This window comes from Ptiloglossa arizonensis, chromosome 13 (assembly GCF_051014685.1).
Source record: "Ptiloglossa arizonensis isolate GNS036 chromosome 13, iyPtiAriz1_principal, whole genome shotgun sequence".
In the NCBI taxonomy this organism is placed as follows: Eukaryota; Metazoa; Arthropoda; class Insecta; order Hymenoptera; family Colletidae; genus Ptiloglossa; species Ptiloglossa arizonensis.
Window position 1 is genome coordinate 5,884,903 of NC_135060.1, and position 19,561 is coordinate 5,904,463.

General features: G+C 39.0%; 1 protein-coding gene across 1 annotated transcript in view; it reads right to left on the reverse strand.

The window, feature by feature from the left end:
• Window positions 1–19,561, reverse strand: part of Grd (GABA-gated ion channel) — a 66,088-nt gene that overhangs the window by 10,710 nt on the left and 35,817 nt on the right. The window contains exons 5-6 of the mRNA XM_076325095.1: window positions 8,226–8,308; window positions 1,844–1,984 (exon numbers count right to left, since the gene is read on the reverse strand). Of these exons, the coding sequence (XP_076181210.1) occupies window positions 1,844–1,984; window positions 8,226–8,308 (224 nt within the window). The remainder of the gene's footprint in view (window positions 1–1,843; window positions 1,985–8,225; window positions 8,309–19,561) is intronic.

Sequence of the window (19,561 nt, forward strand, 5' to 3'; positions counted from 1 at the left end):
ATTCGAAGGAGTACATTTTGATAGTGTCCTTCGATTTAATGGATGCACAACCATTCTTTTCCATCAAGTGTATCGCGCGAACTATCTCTCTTCAATTTGAAATCGTATCGTTTGCTAATGACGAACAAAAACTTATTCGCTTTCTTGATATTTACTATTCGAGTTAAGAGTATATTTTGACAGTCCAGACAGTCAATTTCGAGGTAATAGTTTGCGAATTTGAAACGATAAAATTATGTTTAACGAAATGGTGGTCTTCGAAAATATAAAATACGATTTTAAGCGATAATTTTATCATTTTTCCAAGTCGTGGAAATATACTGGGTATTACAGATGTGGACGTAATACTGGTTCAAACGCTAGCGGAGCACTCGCTTTAAACGTGCGCAAAGACGCGAGTCAATCGATCTCGTAGTTTCAGACATTCGTGTCTCCGATTCAAAAAACTTCGTTTCGAGAAAAAAGAGTGCGAAGCTTTTCGTTTAGTCAAAAGGTACGTAACGATCGATGTAGAACACTTACGTTTAATATGTTACTGTCGATCTACGAGTACTTGCTTCAGCGAGATGAATTTCCCATATATTTTCTACATTTTTTGTAAATTACAAGTGCAGAAAAAACAACTCGTAGAAGCGTTTGAACGTAAATTAAATATAATCGTTTATTCGATTTAAAATTGTAAATGGTACAAAATAAATCTCTGTAAATTGTACAGCTTCGACCGTGTACATCTCTTACGAATGTTGCCTTAATACTTTCTTTAAAATATATTTTCAAAGAGTCTTTCGATAAATCTACTAATTTAAGAATCGATTTGTTGGGATATCTGGATCGAAATATTTCCTTAAATTGTTCGAAATTCTGATCCGTGGTTTGTTGTCGACGAAAGAGTATACAATACTACGATATTTAACTAAATTGAAACGTAGATACTTAATACGTCGTTTCGCGAGAGATTGCGATTACTTTACGATAGTTATCCTGCTTCCTCGTTTTCGGTGCATTTCGAGGGCGGATATTAGATTTGCGGTATAGAGGTACGACCAATGAATATTCTATGTTGAGAATAGGAAGTGGAATCAGACCATTTCTCATCTAGGAAATCGGACGAACCCGATTTGCGTTTCGGATTCTCGTCGACAGATTGTTCGATGTATTCGTTTCAAATTTTTGAATAATTTTCCAACTAACTTTTGAACGACTATTTCCTTTCTAGGTTAGCATTTATCGAAAAGACGTATCTTAACTTTTGGTTAAAAATCAGAAAAATCCGCTCGGAGAGTTTCAACGAGTCCGATAGATGAGAGCGAGCGAGATAGACTAATAGCGAACGAGTCTCGCATTATAGCATTTTAATACACCGATTCGAAGTAACAATTTTTATATTCTTACATTTTTCCTGTACACAACTTCGTTTCAAATTCTTTCAAAATACTCCCAAAAAGATACCATGACAAATATAAAAATTTCAAATTTCCTTAGCGAATGAAATTTGATCCCACTTGTGTATCTATTCACGGCCTATTGTGTCGAAGAAATATAGTAGCGGAGACGTCTATACTTTTATGGAGGTAAAAAATTTGACCTTTCAAGGATCCTTTCTTTTTTTAGAGGTTGCAAACATAAATGCGACTTAACTCGAGAAAACATAGAAACGAATTAATCGAAATGAATAATACGGGGAATGAAAATTAACTTAAGCGATTTACGTGCACGACTAGAAGAATATTACCGGTTTATGAGTTTCTAAAATTAGTCTGACTAATCAATTTTTTGTTAACAATTTCTACACGATTTATCGACTAAATTGTACGTTTTGTCAGTGGAAACAGCGTTGACTTACCATGCGAAGGGGTCGGTAATGAGGAATAATTCGCAGTCGGATTGGCAACCAGATCGAATTGGGATAATTTCATGTCCTCGGCGATTGCTACCTGTCGCGCGCTGTTCCATTTGTAGATCACGTCTCGCTTCGTGTAACCGACTGCAATCAAGAGAATATTTCTTGCTGGAATGTCGCAGAGGAGTCGTAAAAGGCGTCGAATTCGTTCGCGAGCGAGCGTCACTTCTCTTCTTCGGCGGAAAGTCACTCGAGGGAGCGGTACGTATCTGTTACGGTTCTTAAATCTTCCTCTTTTCTAGCGACACATTCGTGGAAAGGATCGACAATTACGTAGGTGTCTCCGGGGTAGGGAAACAACATTTTTCTAACACGACGAATGGTATTCATATCCAGTTTTACGAAACCCAATTAAATTGTTAACAATTTTCGAACAACACGTGTGAATTTTGATACGTATTAATTACTCTATTCGACATGATTTTTGTCTTCCAATAACCAATGGATAGTCATTGAAGAGCCACACTCGCCAAACAACAATCCGAAAGTCGAATCATCGTATCGCTCCCAGTTTTCGAAAAACACGAGTTTTTGCAAAAAACCAGAAGTTACGAAAATAATGAGGTATTAGACGAAGAGTTAAAAAGTTAGAAAGTTCCAATTAGTCCTCAAACACAGAGGAGAGTTTCTCGAATATAGTGTTGTATAATTTATCAATTGTTTCTGGTTCTAAATAGTTATAAATTAACGTCAAAGTTTAAAAATGTGCCAAAGTGTGCAGCTACTCTGTATTAATTTTGTATTTCTACGAAAAGCTCTTTAGCTAGGACGAAAACTCTACTCAGGATCGAATTCTATCGAAATTTCCGAGAAAGAAACTGCCATTAAAAACGGCGTAACGACTTACATTTCGAGGAGGCCGGGAATACATCCGTCGTCAACCCGTGTACAGCGGTTTGACGTCGTGTGTTCCGCTGCTCCCTTGTCTCGATTCGGCAGGACCGTAGCTATGCGTAATCAACGCCCATGGAAGTGTTCATTGGGGCATCCACTTTGTGGAAACAATGTCTAACTTCTCTTTAATATTTCAGGGTTCTGATCCTTTACTTCGTATATTTCTGTGGATATCAATCACAAAAACGTGACGTACTTCTTAATGAATTTCAATCAATGGAAATTTCATTAGTACAATACTCTAAATTCGCAGCCAATTAGCTCGGTACTACCCGCGGCGAATGCTTATTGTTCGCCGCGAGTAATACCGATTACCAGGTCTCACCGCGTGGAGGTTGCTGCGAGTGGAGACCCGGAGAGAGATAGATGGAATCAAAGTTCCATCGATCTCCCTCGACACGCGGTACAAACGAAATTACTAAACTCCAGAGATAGAAGGAAACAATGTTCCTTCGATCTCCTCGTTTAGTTCTGCCAAGCAATTACATTCTGGAAAAATGAGGCAAAATTGGGAAAGACGCGACACGAACCGTGCGGTTGATCCTACTAGGTCTATCCCGTTTCTCTTCAGTGGGTCCGATTCCAGAGAAAACGAGCGACGCCATCCACTCCCCTAGAGGAGTGCCCCGTTTCTCCATCTTTACGACGAGAGGGTCTTATTTTGGCGGCTTTCGCGGGGACCGGCAAAAATGCCTGCTCCTGTGCTCGCAACATGTCCCCTCTGGAAGAAGACACACCGGAAGAGACGGCGATAGACCGTTCGGACCACCTACACGGCCGGCCACTTGCTTGTACAAAAAGCAGTGGTGACCGGGCTGAGAAACGAGGAAGCGAGCAAAATTAAGCTAAAGATTGGATAATTGCTCGGCAGATCACAGATATTCGTACATGGTGACCTTAAAACTAACTTAGTCTAAGCTTAACTAAAGATCCCCGGATGCGACGAGAATAATCTAAGAAAAATTTAAAGTCAAGGCATGATAGAAAATAGAAATGAAGTTAGTTAGTGGAAAAAAATAAACATGGAAAAACAAGTAGAAATTAAAATCAGAGAACAAATGAAATGAATTAGACAAAGAAACAATTAAAAAAAAAAAGACAGGATTGAGAGAGTGGTCGCCAGTACTGACCACCGCCTACCGGCGGCCAGTACCGGTTACCAAGGTGGGGGGTCCCCCTTCCATAAACCTAAAACGAAGAGATCCGTCCACCTCGGAGGCTCCAGGAACAATGAAATTTTAAACAACCGGGGGCTCCATATATACCCTCCCCAAGGTGACTTACCGTTTCTTTCATTGTCTTTGTCCGATCTAATCGAATATTTCAACGAATTGATGGCTTTTTAGCCATTATTTATACTAGGACATTGTTCATAATCGTCTAATGTATGGTCCTACGACGGTTGTTAATAAATATGATAAATATACATCAAAATATTGCAAAATCTGCGAAGGCGAACGATTTCGGTGAATGTTCGTTCATTTCCGCGATTGTTATCAACATTTAAGCATGTTCCGAATATTAATCGAACAATGTGCATCTTATTTATGCATTACAAATGATTAAGTAACTTATAGAAATTGATTTTGATCGAGATTCGCAGTAAAAAGTGTTTCGTAAAGTTTTTAAGCATGGAAACTAAGAATTGTCTATTTGGTACATTAATTTAACATTTATTCAATTCTCATAATTTACACAATACGTATAAAAGTTGCATTTTTTATTTGAAAGCGCCGAAATTCAATTAATCGCTTTTTTAGATAGAAAAATCTTCGTGATAAACACTTGTGAATCGATAATCGATACGTGTAGCCTTGACAATTTCGGTTGAACCTCAATGACAACAATTCCATTGCAAACAAAGAATATTTCAACGAAATGATATTTTAAGCCATCATTCATACTAGAAAGTTGTTAATAAAAGTTTAAACTATGTTCCTACGACGGTTGTTAATAATTATGATAAATAAACTTCTGGATATTGCGAAATCTGCAAAGGAGAATGCTTTCAGTGAATTTTTGTACATCGACGCGATTGTTATTAACATTTATGCATGTTCCGAATATTAACATGACAATGTGCACCTTGTTGGTGTATTATAAATCATTAATTACTTTATAACTATTAATGTTGATCGAAAATCGAGGAACATATGAATACCACCTTTTACTTTAATTTACGATCAAATTTAATTTCTATAGGCAAATCAATGATTTACAAGGCATAAATAAGATTCATTCTGCAACACAAATGTTCGGAACATGCGTAAATGTTAATAACAATCGCGTCGATGTACAAAAATTCACTGAAAGCATTCTCCTTTGCAGATTTCGCAATATCCAGAAGTTTATTTATCATAATTATTAACAACCGTCGTAGGAACATAGTTTAAACTTTTATTAACAACTTTCTAGTATGAATGATGGCTTAAAATATCATTTCGTTGAAATATTCTTTGTTTGCAATGGAATTGTTGTCATTGAGGTTCAACCGAAATTGTCAAGGCTACACGTATCGATTATCGATTCACAAGTGTTTATCACGAAGATTTTTCTATCTAAAAAAGCGATTAATTGAATTTCGGCGCTTTCAAATAAAAAATGCAACTTTTATACGTATTGTGTAAATTATGAGAATTGAATAAATGTTAAATTAATGTACCAAATAGACAATTCTTAGTTTCCATGCTTAAAAACTTTACGAAACACTTTTTACTGCGAATCTCGATCAAAATCAATTTCTATAAGTTACTTAATCATTTGTAATGCATAAATAAGATGCACATTGTTCGATTAATATTCGGAACATGCTTAAATGTTGATAACAATCGCGGAAATGAACGAACATTCACCGAAATCGTTCGCCTTCGCAGATTTTGCAATATTTTGATGTATATTTATCATATTTATTAACAACCGTCGTAGGACCATACATTAGACGATTATGAACAATGTCCTAGTATAAATAATGGCTAAAAAGCCATCAATTCGTTGAAATATTCGATTAGATCGGACAAAGACAATGAAAGAAACGGTAAGTCACCTTGGGGAGGGTATATATGGAGCCCCCGGTTGTTTAAAATTTCATTGTTCCTGGAGCCTCCGAGGTGGACGGATCTCTTCGTTTTAGGTTTATGGAAGGGGGACCCCCCACCTTGGTAACCGGTACTGGCCGCCGGTAGGCGGTGGTCAGTACTGGCGACCACTCTCTCAATCCTGTCTTTTTTTTTTTAATTGTTTCTTTGTCTAATTCATTTCATTTGTTCTCTGATTTTAATTTCTACTTGTTTTTCCATGTTTATTTTTTTCCACTAACTAACTTCATTTCTATTTTCTATCATGCCTTGACTTTAAATTTTTCTTAGATTATTCTCGTCGCATCCGGGGATCTTTAGTTAAGCTTAGACTAAGTTAGTTTTAAGGTCACCATGTACGAATATCTGTGATCTGCCGAGCAATTATCCAATCTTTAGCTTAATTTTGCTCGCTTCCTCGTTTCTCAGCCCGGTCACCACTGCTTTTTGTACAAGCAAGTGGCCGGCCGTGTAGGTGGTCCGAACGGTCTATCGCCGTCTCTTCCGGTGTGTCTTCTTCCAGAGGGGACATGTTGCGAGCACAGGAGCAGGCATTTTTGCCGGTCCCTGCGAAAGCCGCCAAAATAAGACCCTCTCGTCGTAAAGATGGAGAAACGGGGCACTCCTCTAGGGGAGTGGATGGCGTCGCTCGTTTTCTCTGGAATCGGACCCACTGAAGAGAAACGGGATAGACCTAGTAGGATCAACCGCACGGTTCGTGTCGCGTCTTTCCCAATTTTGCCTCATTTTTCCAGAATGTAATTGCTTGGCAGAACTAAACGAGGAGATCGAAGGAACATTGTTTCCTTCTATCTCTGGAGTTTAGTAATTTCGTTTGTACCGCGTGTCGAGGGAGATCGATGGAACTTTGATTCCATCTATCTCTCTCCGGGTCTCCACTCGCAGCAACCTCCACGCGGTGAGACCTGGTAATCGGTATTACTCGCGGCGAACAATAAGCATTCGCCGCGGGTAGTACCGAGCTAATTGGCTGTGAATTTAGAGTATTGTACTAATGAAATTTCCATTGATTGAAATTCATTAAGAAGTACGTCACGTTTTTGTGATTGGTATCCACAGAAATATACGAAATAAAGGATCAGAACCCTGAAATATTAAAGAGAAGTTAGACATTGTTTCCACAAAGTGGATGCAATGCCCCAATGCATGCAGTGCCCCAATGAACACTTCCATGGGCGTTGATTACGCATAGCTACGGTCCTGCCGAATCGAGACAAGGGAGCAGCGGAACACACGACGTCAAACCGCTGTACACGGGTTGACGACGGATGTATTCCCGGCCTCCTCGAAATGTAAGTCGTTACGCCGTTTTTAATGGCAGTTTCTTTCTCGGAAATTTCGATAGAATTCGATCCTGAGTAGAGTTTTCGTCCTAGCTAAAGAGCTTTTCGTAGAAATACAAAATTAATACAGAGTAGCTGCACACTTTGGCACATTTTTAAACTTTGACGTTAATTTATAACTATTTAGAACCAGAAACAATTGATAAATTATGCAACACTATATTCGAGAAACTCTCCTCTGTGTTTGAGGACTAATTGGAACTTTCTAACGTTTTAACTCTTCGTCTAATACCTCATTATTTTCGTAACTTCTGGTTTTTTGCAAAAACTCGTGTTTTTCGAAAACTGGGGGCGATACAGTGATTCGACTTTCGGATTGTTGTTAGGCAGAAAAAGAGTTTTATTTTGGCGGTTAGTGTTTTTAAATGTGTAGTCTAGAACGTCGATGCCAAATTTGGTATCTGATCAAATTTTTCTGCCATGTAGTAATTTTTTATATAATTTGAATAAAAATGTTTCTATAATAGTTAATGCAGTAAATGAACTCAGTAAAATATTATATGGATAAAAATTATAATTAGAAACGCGAATATTTGTATTTTATCGTGACAATTAATTTATTTTTATGAGTATGTTGGCACATCGTGGATGTGTTATTTAATCGTCTTAATTTTGGCACGCAAAAGATTCTTGATTTATTATCGCCCGATTTAGAATAATGGATAGGTTTCCAACAGTTTGAAATAGGAGCTTGTTCGTTACATTATTTAGAGTCTGGAGATATTATTAGCCAAGCTACAGGCTATAATTTGAATAATAAAGTCAAATTTATGTTGAAACAATTTATCTATAAAATTGAAACGCACTTGAGATAGCAGACTAATTTGTATCTTCTGAATCTAGCAAAGTTACTCAAAATTATGTTAAAATCAATATCGTATAATATTATTAAACGATCGAATAAACGAAAGTTATATGGAAAAATGGAAAATGGGAAAAAATGTTTAAAATGAACTTTTTTAATTGCAAGAACTTTTTAAGTTGCATACGTACAGCTACCAAATTGCAGTGGGCATCTCTGCGTATCCATCGGGAAATTTTCGAGATTCATTGGACATCCTGCCTTGATTGTAAGCCTGAAATCAATTTTTAATGAGATTAGTAAGAAAGCTAACTCAGATCGATACGACACGCAATCGTTTTACCTCTACAGTTTCAGTAACAAAGAAATTCGTAATAGTATAGATTGAAGATTAGACGTGTAAAATTGTATTGCAATTCAAGTGGAGATTGTTAATTTTACAGAATTTTTTTTATAATAATATCTTTTGGAAATTACGATATCAAAGGGTACTTTAATTTCTGATAATACATTTATATAATTTCTTACGAATAATGTCTCATCGTTCGAACCTACTAATTGAAATGTGTCATTTTAACATACTTTTACATTTTATTGATTAAAAATGTTCAATATTTTCCACGTAGTTTGCAACGCAATCAGAAAACTCTGCAATATAGTATAATGGAATCAGTGTAAAGTTGCACTTTGCAGATTTCGATACGAGACTTTCGATGTTACTATAGATATGAAATTATTCTCCTATTAATATTGCAAATCTTTGTAAAAAATTGTTAATTAAAATCGTTTAGAATAACACACTGGTAAATACTAAATACGAGAGATGTGTATAAAAATTTTCCAGATATATTCAAGGTATACATCATTAAAGATGTACAACTAATGTTCTCCATTGTTTTATTAATACTCTGTTTACTTTTCGTTGTAAACGTACACGGTTCAATAATAACGCACGTTTTCTATTTACTTTGGATTTCCACGTTATATTATATTGTATGTGTACGCAGACTGTAAATAGCTTCAATTTGTTCACGATTATAAAATCAATGTACGCGTCGTTCTATTTCGATTCATTTCTCATTCGAATCGATTGCTGCCAACATTTTGCAGTGAAATCGACCTCGTATCCATTAGGCTCGTGCGTCTGTTCGACATGGTCCTACGATAGAGCTGACTAACACCTGCCAGCTACCACTGATGTTCGATGAGGGGTGGCAAACATAATGACGGATACGTGCTAACCTCGATCGTCTCCAAATCACCAAAATATTCAACTCGCACGCGTTGTTCGTCACGTGTTATCGGGGTCACGGACGCGACGATTTATCATACGGTCGGTCGTACACGACGAGATGCGACGATACGTGCCACCACCTGTTTCTACTTTCTTCTCGTCCATAAACACAACAATCTGTCATTCGACGAACTTTTCGTATTCTCTCGAAACTCGATATTCTTTATCGCGAGAAAATGTATAGTACGCGCGTGAGAAGATTGCATCTGGAATTATCTCCTCGGGTGCAAATAGGACAAATACCGTGTGTAAACACAACGATCTGTCGTTCGACGAACTTTAATGAAATTCGATATTCTTTATCGCGAAAAAATGTATAGTACGCGCGTGAGAAGATTGCATTTGGAATTATCGTTGTTTCCGAAATGTACGACGCGGTCCAAATATCTGATAAAATAAATTTCACAGCAAGGAGAACACTTTAATTATACATTTACGCAAAGAGCAATTTATTATTCTTCTCAATTTCATTTTTCAAATCAATTTGTACAATGTGGTTGAAATTTTTAGAAAATTAGATCGCAAGACAAATTATAGTTCGAACGGTTGTATCAACGACGGTTGAACATATTAATGTACAAAAAAAAAATTGTTGCGTCCGTGGTTCCTGTAAGATGTACGGAAAATCTCTATACATATATATGGACGGTATCGACTCATCGTATTATAAAGCGTTACGTCTGTGGCCCCTATTATTCGGTGCAGTGTCGCGTTCCGTCGAGCAGAGGCTATCTAATTCCGATGCACAATACGCAGCAAAACACTGACAAGAGTGGACCGCTGTATCGGAAAATATTATTCAGCGTCGGTAAAGCGATCATATTGGAATGCAACGGACGATGAGAAACAACCGCAACTTAGCTATTATTCTTTCAACGCGATGGACAGAGTACGGATACGAATTTTCGACGAAACGCGGAGCAATACGTGAAATGGTATTTCGAAGTTGGCTTAAAATTCACGGTTTTGTTTTAAAAAAAAATAATTTCTGCTCTCGAATTATCACTTCACTTTACTCCTTGATTCGTAATCGTTTCAAAGACGAAACTAAGCGCGGTTTGACGATGTTTTCGGGGTAACAAATTTTATTTCACTCTGTACGAGCGCGCTCGCGAAATTTAATTAGTAGTCAAAGAATGTTATTCGTGTTCAGCCCTGAGCGTGTAATTTCTCTAGTTTGTAACGAAATGCGTTCAAGCACGATGTAATCGCAGTTTCGTTACGCAAGTTTCTTACTTTGTCCGTTTTTTCAATAATGGAAGAACGCGCGTGTATCGACAATAAATCTGATTAATGATTACCGTATAATCGAGTCAATGATCAACGACCGAGAATACCGAGTGATGAGTATCTTGCAGGACAATCGATTCGTTAATTATTAATCGCGAAGTGATTACGATCGAGTCGATAAATGATTAATAAAACGGTTTAGAAAAGGCTAATGAAGGTTAATGTAATTTTTTATCGAGTGTTCACGAGTTTTATCGATTTATAATTACGGGTTGCAAATGTCATTGCATATGCAACGACGTCATCTACGATATCGGATCTCGATCTCGATAGCTGCTCGTTTAATAGGAATTTTAATCTGGAAAATAATTATTCTGTTGACATTCGTGTTACCGCGGTATGTACAGTACCAGCGTGAAGAGATTACATCTGGAGTTATGGTGGGTCCTATACGTTCAGGGACAATCTCTTCAGGCGTGAACGGGATGTGTGTACGTATAACAGAATGACCGGTACCCGCCATAACTCCAGATGCAATCTCCTTGTGCACGTACCGTACAATATTCCCAAGAAACAGCGATAAATAGTCAACAATGCGACCAACAAATTACAGGTTTTAAAGCATTGCTGCTTTACGATTCGTTCTAGAGGAGGATTAACCGGGTTACCGAGTGTCATTGTGTAAGAATAACCCGATTATTATTTGATTCACCGTGCATCATCGAGAATCGAATTCGGTTTGGATTACGATTACGATCTCTGATCCGTAAATCAGAGAAATGTAATCTTCCTAAGAAATTTAGGATACCTTGTTGCGTAATTATTTTTCGAACACCTCCCTTTTATACTTTCGTTCGTGCAATAACGAAAAGAATCGACGTATCGAAATTTACAGTTGCACCGAAAGAGAAAGAATGCAATTGCACTCTGCATACGCGTCGTTCAATTTTGAAAAAAGCAACCTCGCGAGAAAATACGTACCCTGTCGTATCATTCGTCGTTTCGTTTATCATTTTTCTTTATCTTCGACGAAATACGAGGTGCAACCCACATCGATTTATATACCCTCTACGAAACGCAAGAAAAAAAGATGCACCTAAGTGGTTCGTGGAAACTTGAAAAGAAAAGGAAGAACGAATCGAAGAAATCTTCCTTTTTGTTCCGGTTTGCGTTAACGCGATCCTTTTTCGAACACCATTGACCTATCTAGAACGAAACCAACAATACGTTTTTCCACTGCATTCTGCAGATGCGTCGTTGCACTTTTGAGAAAAGCAACTTTGTGAGAAAATACGTATCACGTTGTACCATTCGACTATTTCTTTCGATATTTTTCTCTATCCCCGACGAAATATTAGATACAACCCATCTGGAATCGTACACCTTGAAAGAAAGGTGTATCTGAACGATTCGTGTAAAGTTGAAAAGAAAAATGAAAAACGAACCGAAGAAACTTTTCTTTTTGTCCTGGTTCGCGTTAAACGAAATCGATCGGTGCTTTCCGTGGTCACGAAAGAAGGATGTCGATTTTCGTGGATGCTCGAGCGGTGTCCCGAGGAGTTTGCTGTACAGTGGCCAGTGGCTACGTGTACACGCATCAAGGCCGGTGAAAATCAAACGTAGTTTGACCGAGTTATCGCGTTGCTAGTGCGCAGTTGAACTCCATCGAGTAAGTAAGTTACGGGGTACGAAATACGAGACGATCCGTGACTAATCGTATCCATCATCCTGACACCCTCGATCGGTCAATTTGTAAGATGGACACGTTACATTTACCACCGGTCGTATCACGGAGTGGATTAACTTCCAAATCCGCTGAACGGGGCGTTTTCACCGTGAACCCGGATTACTAAAATTTCCCTTGCATCGGCAAGATTCATCGATACATTTCGCCGTGGATACGCTCTTCGACGCTCGAAACCATCGTTGTTAAGGACATCTGTGAAACGGGACCAGATTCGCGACACGAACACGACCATTCTACCGTTTTCGAGATTAATCGTTTCCGTGTACCTCGACTGGTTCGTAACCAAGAGAATCTTGATCTCGATCGAAACTTCGAAGATTGAAAGCTCTTCGTTGATCTAACGAGGAACATCCGCCAAGTGTTTCTCCCTACCATCGGATTTTGATCGAGCTCCGTAGGTTTTTGAAACCGCGACAACTCAAACTCGGGGGCTGAAACTACTCTTTCAGAGTACCAACCTACCCCCACTTTCCCTGATGTCACCTGGAGTACCATCGGAGGTACAAAGTATCGGTTCGCGGTGATTATTTTCCAGGAAATATATAAAACTTTAATTAGCACGCTCGGAGGGGTAAGAAGAACACTCATCGATCGTGAGAGGATTGCGAGACACTTTCGTTCTAAGCATCTCAATCGTTCTCGACACTCGTGAGACACTTACTTGTACAGATGCAGCGATTACCTCCTTTCTCGAATACCCTGGGCAACGGTTCGAGGTAAAATGCATTCTTGCGCCATTGGGAGCAAAGGAGAATCGTTCTGTTCTTTTATTGATAAAAATATTTAATTCTTCGTAACGCACGCGGTTGCGTCTACTAAATAAAACGTATCGAATCGTAGTCTACGGTAGATGGAAACGAGAAGCGTTTTTCTTAACAAATGGTACCTTTGGTACGCTTCTTTTCAGCACCCAAGGGTACATCTTCTCTTCCTTCGCTCTTTTCTTTTTTCTCCGTCAGTTTACAACCGCGAGAAGACAAATAAATATAAATCAGTGTTTCGTCGAACGCACCAAAAAAGAATCAACTCCTGATGTATTAAAATATTTCGGTGGGATGTTATTTTGCCTGGAATAAATATACAAAAATTATGCTAAATCTCAATGACTATCGGTTATCGAATTTTTACGTATTGGACACTTCGTTTTCGAACGAGAGTCATTCTTACGTATCGCTTCTCGCGATCAGTTACGTCCGGTTACTGTGTTTCGAAACGAAATTCAGCACGTTTAAACGAGGATAGATCTCGAGCAATTTACTTTCAACGATCCCTGGTTACAGTTCCTTTCGTTGCATAAGCGTTTTTTCGTCAAATCGTGCATCGAGTCTTCCATTCGTCGATCTTTTTCCGATCGAATGATCCGTACTGTGCGGCTGACGAGGTTCTGGTTCTTCATCCACGATCATTTTCGACAATTGAAAAGGGACTAACTTTTTAATGGGGCGACTCTTTCCCTCTGGAGGACATTCTGACTTGGAATTTCCGAACAACGAAAGAAAACGAAGAAATAAGGGGATGAAGGGCAGGGGAGAAACCTTGAGTAAATCCCAACTGGTAAAAGTGGCGCGTACTGGTAGCGCGTAAAAGGTTTTCTACCTTATCGTATCGTTTTATTTCTTTTACAATCATTCGATGCCGAATACCACGAAACTAGAAACCTTTTTTTCTTTCTACCTTTGAACGTCAAATTTTGCGATCGTTCCCGATTCGAATTTTTACGAAAATGTAACGTTTAAAGCACACCGTTCAAGTTTGAGTAAATTGGACAAAATAACGAGGCACGCTCACGAATGATGTTTACGTTGCATTAAAGACATCGTAGTAACTGAATTATTAATATTGAATAGGTTTTTGTACGCAGGTACACGATTACTTCGTTCACGATGGAATATTTAACTTTCCACTACGTATGAATTTGTATTTACACTATTATTTACATTTTTCTTTAATAGAAAAGTACAGGCGAAGAGGCCAACACTTGTTGGTCTATTTCAAGGATAGTTGGTAAATACATCTCTTGATATTTAAAATGGAACATTGGTCGAAACGAATTTTACAACCACGCTATTCGAAGAGTAATTGTGAAAAAATAACGTAGATTAATCGCGTTGGCGATTAAATTGGCAGTCACATATTGTATAAGTTTTTTTTAATAAATATCAAGTATCCGTAGGATTTCAGATTCCTTCTAGCGAGCGAGCAATGTTTCGTTTTATTTTGCTGTACACCGACGGAAACGTTCCACTGGAAGCGAAGGAGATCCTCCATATTGCAAAATTTATATCCCTTCAAATAAGATATCGATCTCGCGTTAAGAATAAATTGAGACAGAGCTTGAAACTAATACCTACCACGACATCCTATCAATTTTTACACATTTGCTACGGTCATCGACACTTTCGATCCATTTCATTAATACGATTATGTGTTTTCTTCTTTCCATTTTCAGTAAACTGAACACTTTAACTGCAATTATTATTATCGATACAATAAAATTGCAAAGAAATAACGAAACGAGAAATATAAAAAGTTCAGACGTAGTATCGACTCGATGATAGTTGATTTAATTTCATAAACAAATCTCGAGCGAACAATTATTACGTTTCTCGTAACACTTTACGTACATTCGCACCAACGATGATTTCTTTCGCGAGAGTTCGAATACAAACTAAATTTTTTGTCAAAAAAGTAGAAGATATTGTTCCTATCCTAAACGCTCCATTTCTCGTATCGTGATGCACGAAACGACACGTAAGAATTTTCTACAGTTGTTCGAAGTAACGATGATCGAGAAGTACGTCGACGATTGGGACACCGTACCTTTGGTAAAAATTTCTTCTTCCGACGAAACGAGAGAACGTCAACTTTTGAACATTGTGGATATTCTGTGCAGCCAGGATCCTCGGTAGCTCGTTGCTATACCTATCAAACGATCAACCTGGATCTTCTCCGCGTTATCAGAAGCTACGTGCCAGAAAGTTTGCGTAACTGGGAATTGTCACAGTTTCGAGAGCCTGTGGCGCGATTCCGGTGCCAGTTACAAACGTATCTGTCGGCATCTGAACGGAGATTAAACGACGTTTATACCGACGAACGTTTGCCTTAATTGCTACACCGAATTCCGGATGCGTTTTAAGACTGGAAAAAGGCTCGTTGGAACATCAAAAGCAATGGAAATGCTTGTTCGGCAAGACGCGCGAAAAGAAGGACGGGGGCACATTCTTTGACGATTTACCCTTGACGACTGAAAATCCCGATTTTTACAACTACCTTGAAATTATTTTACGTATAATAAAACGTAGATGTTGCAACATCGTGAATATCTCGAAGCATATTATAAATATTAATACAAGTTTTCAGGTGTATAGCGTAAAACGACACTTGGAACACGTTCATCTATCATATTTATGTAGATGAAGAATAGACTGTATAATGAAGAAAATAGCTCTGAGCTATCCAAATGTGAACTTTTCTTCCTATTGTGTCATTTGTGATATAAACGCTTTTTTACAAATATTTTCTTACGTTGAAACTACAAGTGGATCTTTCTTAATGAAATGCTAATCGTTGCTTAGCATTCGTAAACCTGTTGATAAGAATATTTAATTAAAGTCGTTTGTAACGTGGCTATTTTTACTCTTTTCGAGTAATTTTACGAAACACAACGGCCCAAATTGGTAGAGTTCGACAAGAAGACGAGAACCGATCGCAGGGAATCGATAACGAACGCCTCGAAGATCGTGTTCACGCGACTGAAATATTTGTTGAATATTTTCGGAAACGAGTTCGATGTTTCCAAGATTTCCGGAATTTGTCCCAAGAACGAGTCCGTTACGCGGAGGATACGGGGTTACGAGGTGGAAATAATTTCCATTGTTCGTCCGAATGGATTTCGTTGTTGACCGGTGTACCGGGCTGAAGAGAAGCGTGACGTTTGAATCGCGTTGCAACACGTCGGGAATTATTCGTTTACGAATGCGTCGGGGAAAAGTACGAGACCGTGGCAAAAAAAAAAAAAAAAAAAAGAAAAAAAAATCGCGGGGAGACCCGCACACACCGACGGATTGGAAATTGCATACAGAGAAACGAATCGCCGCGCCTTTCAACGCATCTGCCAATTTTTTCATCGTGTCCCGTATCGACCGCTTTAAGAGTTTTATCCGCTTTGTAAACTTTTATTTCCAAACGCGTTCAACTCCGTTCTTCGTTGGTAAATTTTCTCGAACGGAGTTTCCACGGACTCGTCTTTGAATTTTATAGCCCCTCGTTCATCGATAGATTCGATTTTCGACGGAACGTTAACCCTTTTCGCTCGAGAGGCGATCCTCGATCGCCACTTAATTCGGTGTACTTTCTCCAATTTGGAAAACCATCGTGGTTTTGGAAATTATATTAAAATTCAATATCGCTCCTTTCTTGTAAGATGTAAACACACGTATACGAAATGTTGAAACGAAAATGTTCCGTTTGAAATGAAGTACACCATTCGAAGGATTTCATCCAGGTGTTAGTGTCTGGTGGCAGCAGGAAAGCTTCGAGTGGAAAGGGTTAAGCAGTGCTGTTGTACGAATCGAGAAGAAGATATAGTAGGTTGTTCAATAATGTTTCGTCCGTTCGATTAGAAACGGAGCTATTAGGTTCGTTTTATTTTTCCAAAGACGGTACTATCGTTCGATGAACACGTGCGAAGTTTCACGTAGATTTCTCGACTCGTTCGAGTATATTTACAGTTGTTCAAAGTCCAAGTGTCGTGGTATTTTTTTTACAATGGAAAAAACGATGAAACTTATCGAACAACAGAGTAGTGGTATTACTGGACAACGAAACTTTGGTTTATCGTCGTTCGTTACTTTTGAAACGATACAAGTATCGCAGAAATGAACGAAATGGTAACGATCGTTCAGATATATTCGAAAACGTTAAGATTATTCGAGCTGATTTTAAGATACCACTTTGCGCAAATAATTGGCACGGGGATCATCCGTTAACGTTGCTGGAACGTTACAAGAAACGGTCGAGAAGATCCGAAAATTAAAATGCTGGCCGCGTTCCAAACGAGCATGCCTCAAATTAAAACAAACTGCTGCCTCGAGTGTGCGTTGGCCATCCTTGCGACTTAGCGTCGGATTTAATACTTTTTAATGGTCTCGTTTGTACCCCGAAACAACCTCGATACGATTATTAAACGATAATTAGACGAAAATCGCAGTATAAAATACGTTAACGTTACACGGTCCTGATCCATTTGAATTCTCGTTTCTTTTTCCTTGTTTGATTATCGAGCGCTCGGTATTGCATTTTCTTTGTCTCGATGCCAAGTAGGGCTAACTCGGAACGTAATGGAATTAACGTCCATCTCCTCGGTCACAAATCAACTCATATTAGCGAACGAGACAAGCGCACACAAGGATGAAGTGGAGAGCCGTGCATATCTCCCCGGTCCAGCAGGTATGTATATCAGCTGCATCGTTTGAAATTGAATCTGACCGCAGATCGTCATCCATACGGGAGACTTGTGATTAATCGCGAAATCTTATCGCGGGCATTGCGAATAAATTTTCGCTCGCTGTCCAAATATGAAAACAGAAGTCGAGCACCGACCGTTTACGTGGGAAAACAACGGAAATTTTTAATCTCGCGATATCCGACGGTACGTAGCTCGCGGTACTAGCCGAACACCGAATCATGGGACGTGTTCGAGGAAAGTAGTCGATTTCGAGACAATCGAAATATTATACCATTGACGAAGTAGCCCGAGAGTTCTCGTTAACAAGGCCGAGTAGTTCAGTGATGGATACAGTTTCGAGGAAATTGGAAGTTTTAGTTCGTATCCGGTATCGACCGGTAACGATGTTTAGCTCTGTATCGTAATTCGCGTATCGAACCGACGCTGTATCGGTTTGCAATTTCAGCAAATCTTCGTTCCGAGGACCGAGGAAGGAATGCAACCTCGAGACGAAATCTCGTTAGATTTGTCACGCATCGGTTATAATTCGAATTGGGTGTGTCGTTTTATCGGTAAGATCGAAATAAACGGTCTTCGTGGTATCTATGTATCGACTATGTATTACACTTTGGTACTATTTTCTGTTAAAAATACTCTGCAGTGTCAATTTTATATTTCGTCGAACGAATCGAAGAGGTTCGAAACTATAAATCGAAAGAATCTTCAATGAATCTTCAATGTAGAGAAACATCGTTTAAGAAACGGAAGAATTAGCGTTCAAGATAAGATTCGACTGTTGGTTGGATGGAAATACACAAGTGGCGAAGAACAACTCGGAAATCCAGTTGTTCCAACGTTGATCGGATCGATCGTGCATCGATTTCGGCGTGTAATTGCCACTGTAAGTTCAGGTAACCCGAATAATCGTCGGAACAAACATCGACGCAGGTCAGACGGGCAGAGATATTGGAAACTGTCTGCTGGCACGAGAATTCCTTGCCTGTTGTACGCATGGACGAAGGAATAGCTGCAGTAACCCGGCATTTTGAGATCCTCGATTCCGTCCAAGAGGGTATAAATCATCTCGAGCGTGAAGTGTACACACGCTACCGAGTTACGGAACCCCTTCACATTTGCTAACCTCCTTCTGGGTAGCCTGAGATTTCACCAGGCCCCGGTTCTCCCGCAAACCTAGCTATTTGCGAACTTGTTCTCGGTTCAAAGGAAAATTTCCACCCATCGTGTCTCCACTTTCTTTCCGGAAATCATCATCGTATCGTACGTGTCCAAGTGAGAAAATTAAACGCTCAGGATTCACGTTCCCTCGAACGTTCACCAATCGGACCGTTCGTCTCGCATACGAATTTTGAAACGTATTCGAAACAATCGAGAGGCAATTGCGTCCGGAGACGAAAAAAAGGGGATTACCTCTTTTTTTTTATCCTCTGCGACAGCTCGTATCGATTAGATTTACGAAGCTTTAACAAGGAAACAGAACCGAACCAATTAAACGGAGAACAGAGGAAATGGAAAAGTTGCACGATAATTGTTACGTAACTCGAATCGCGCGGTTGTAAGTGACACGTACAGTTTACAAATGATAATATACGCCAAGTACGATGCTTTCGGTTCACCACAGAGAGGAGGTTTGCACGTTTGCGTTATCACTTCACCGTATCTTTCTAAATTTCTAAGAAGAGTCGTGCAAACGGTGTAATAGAACACTGCGAAGATCTCTTCGGGTCAAAAAATACCCAAACGTGTCGAAACAAAAATTAACGCGTAACAATAGACGTTTTACAAATCGAGT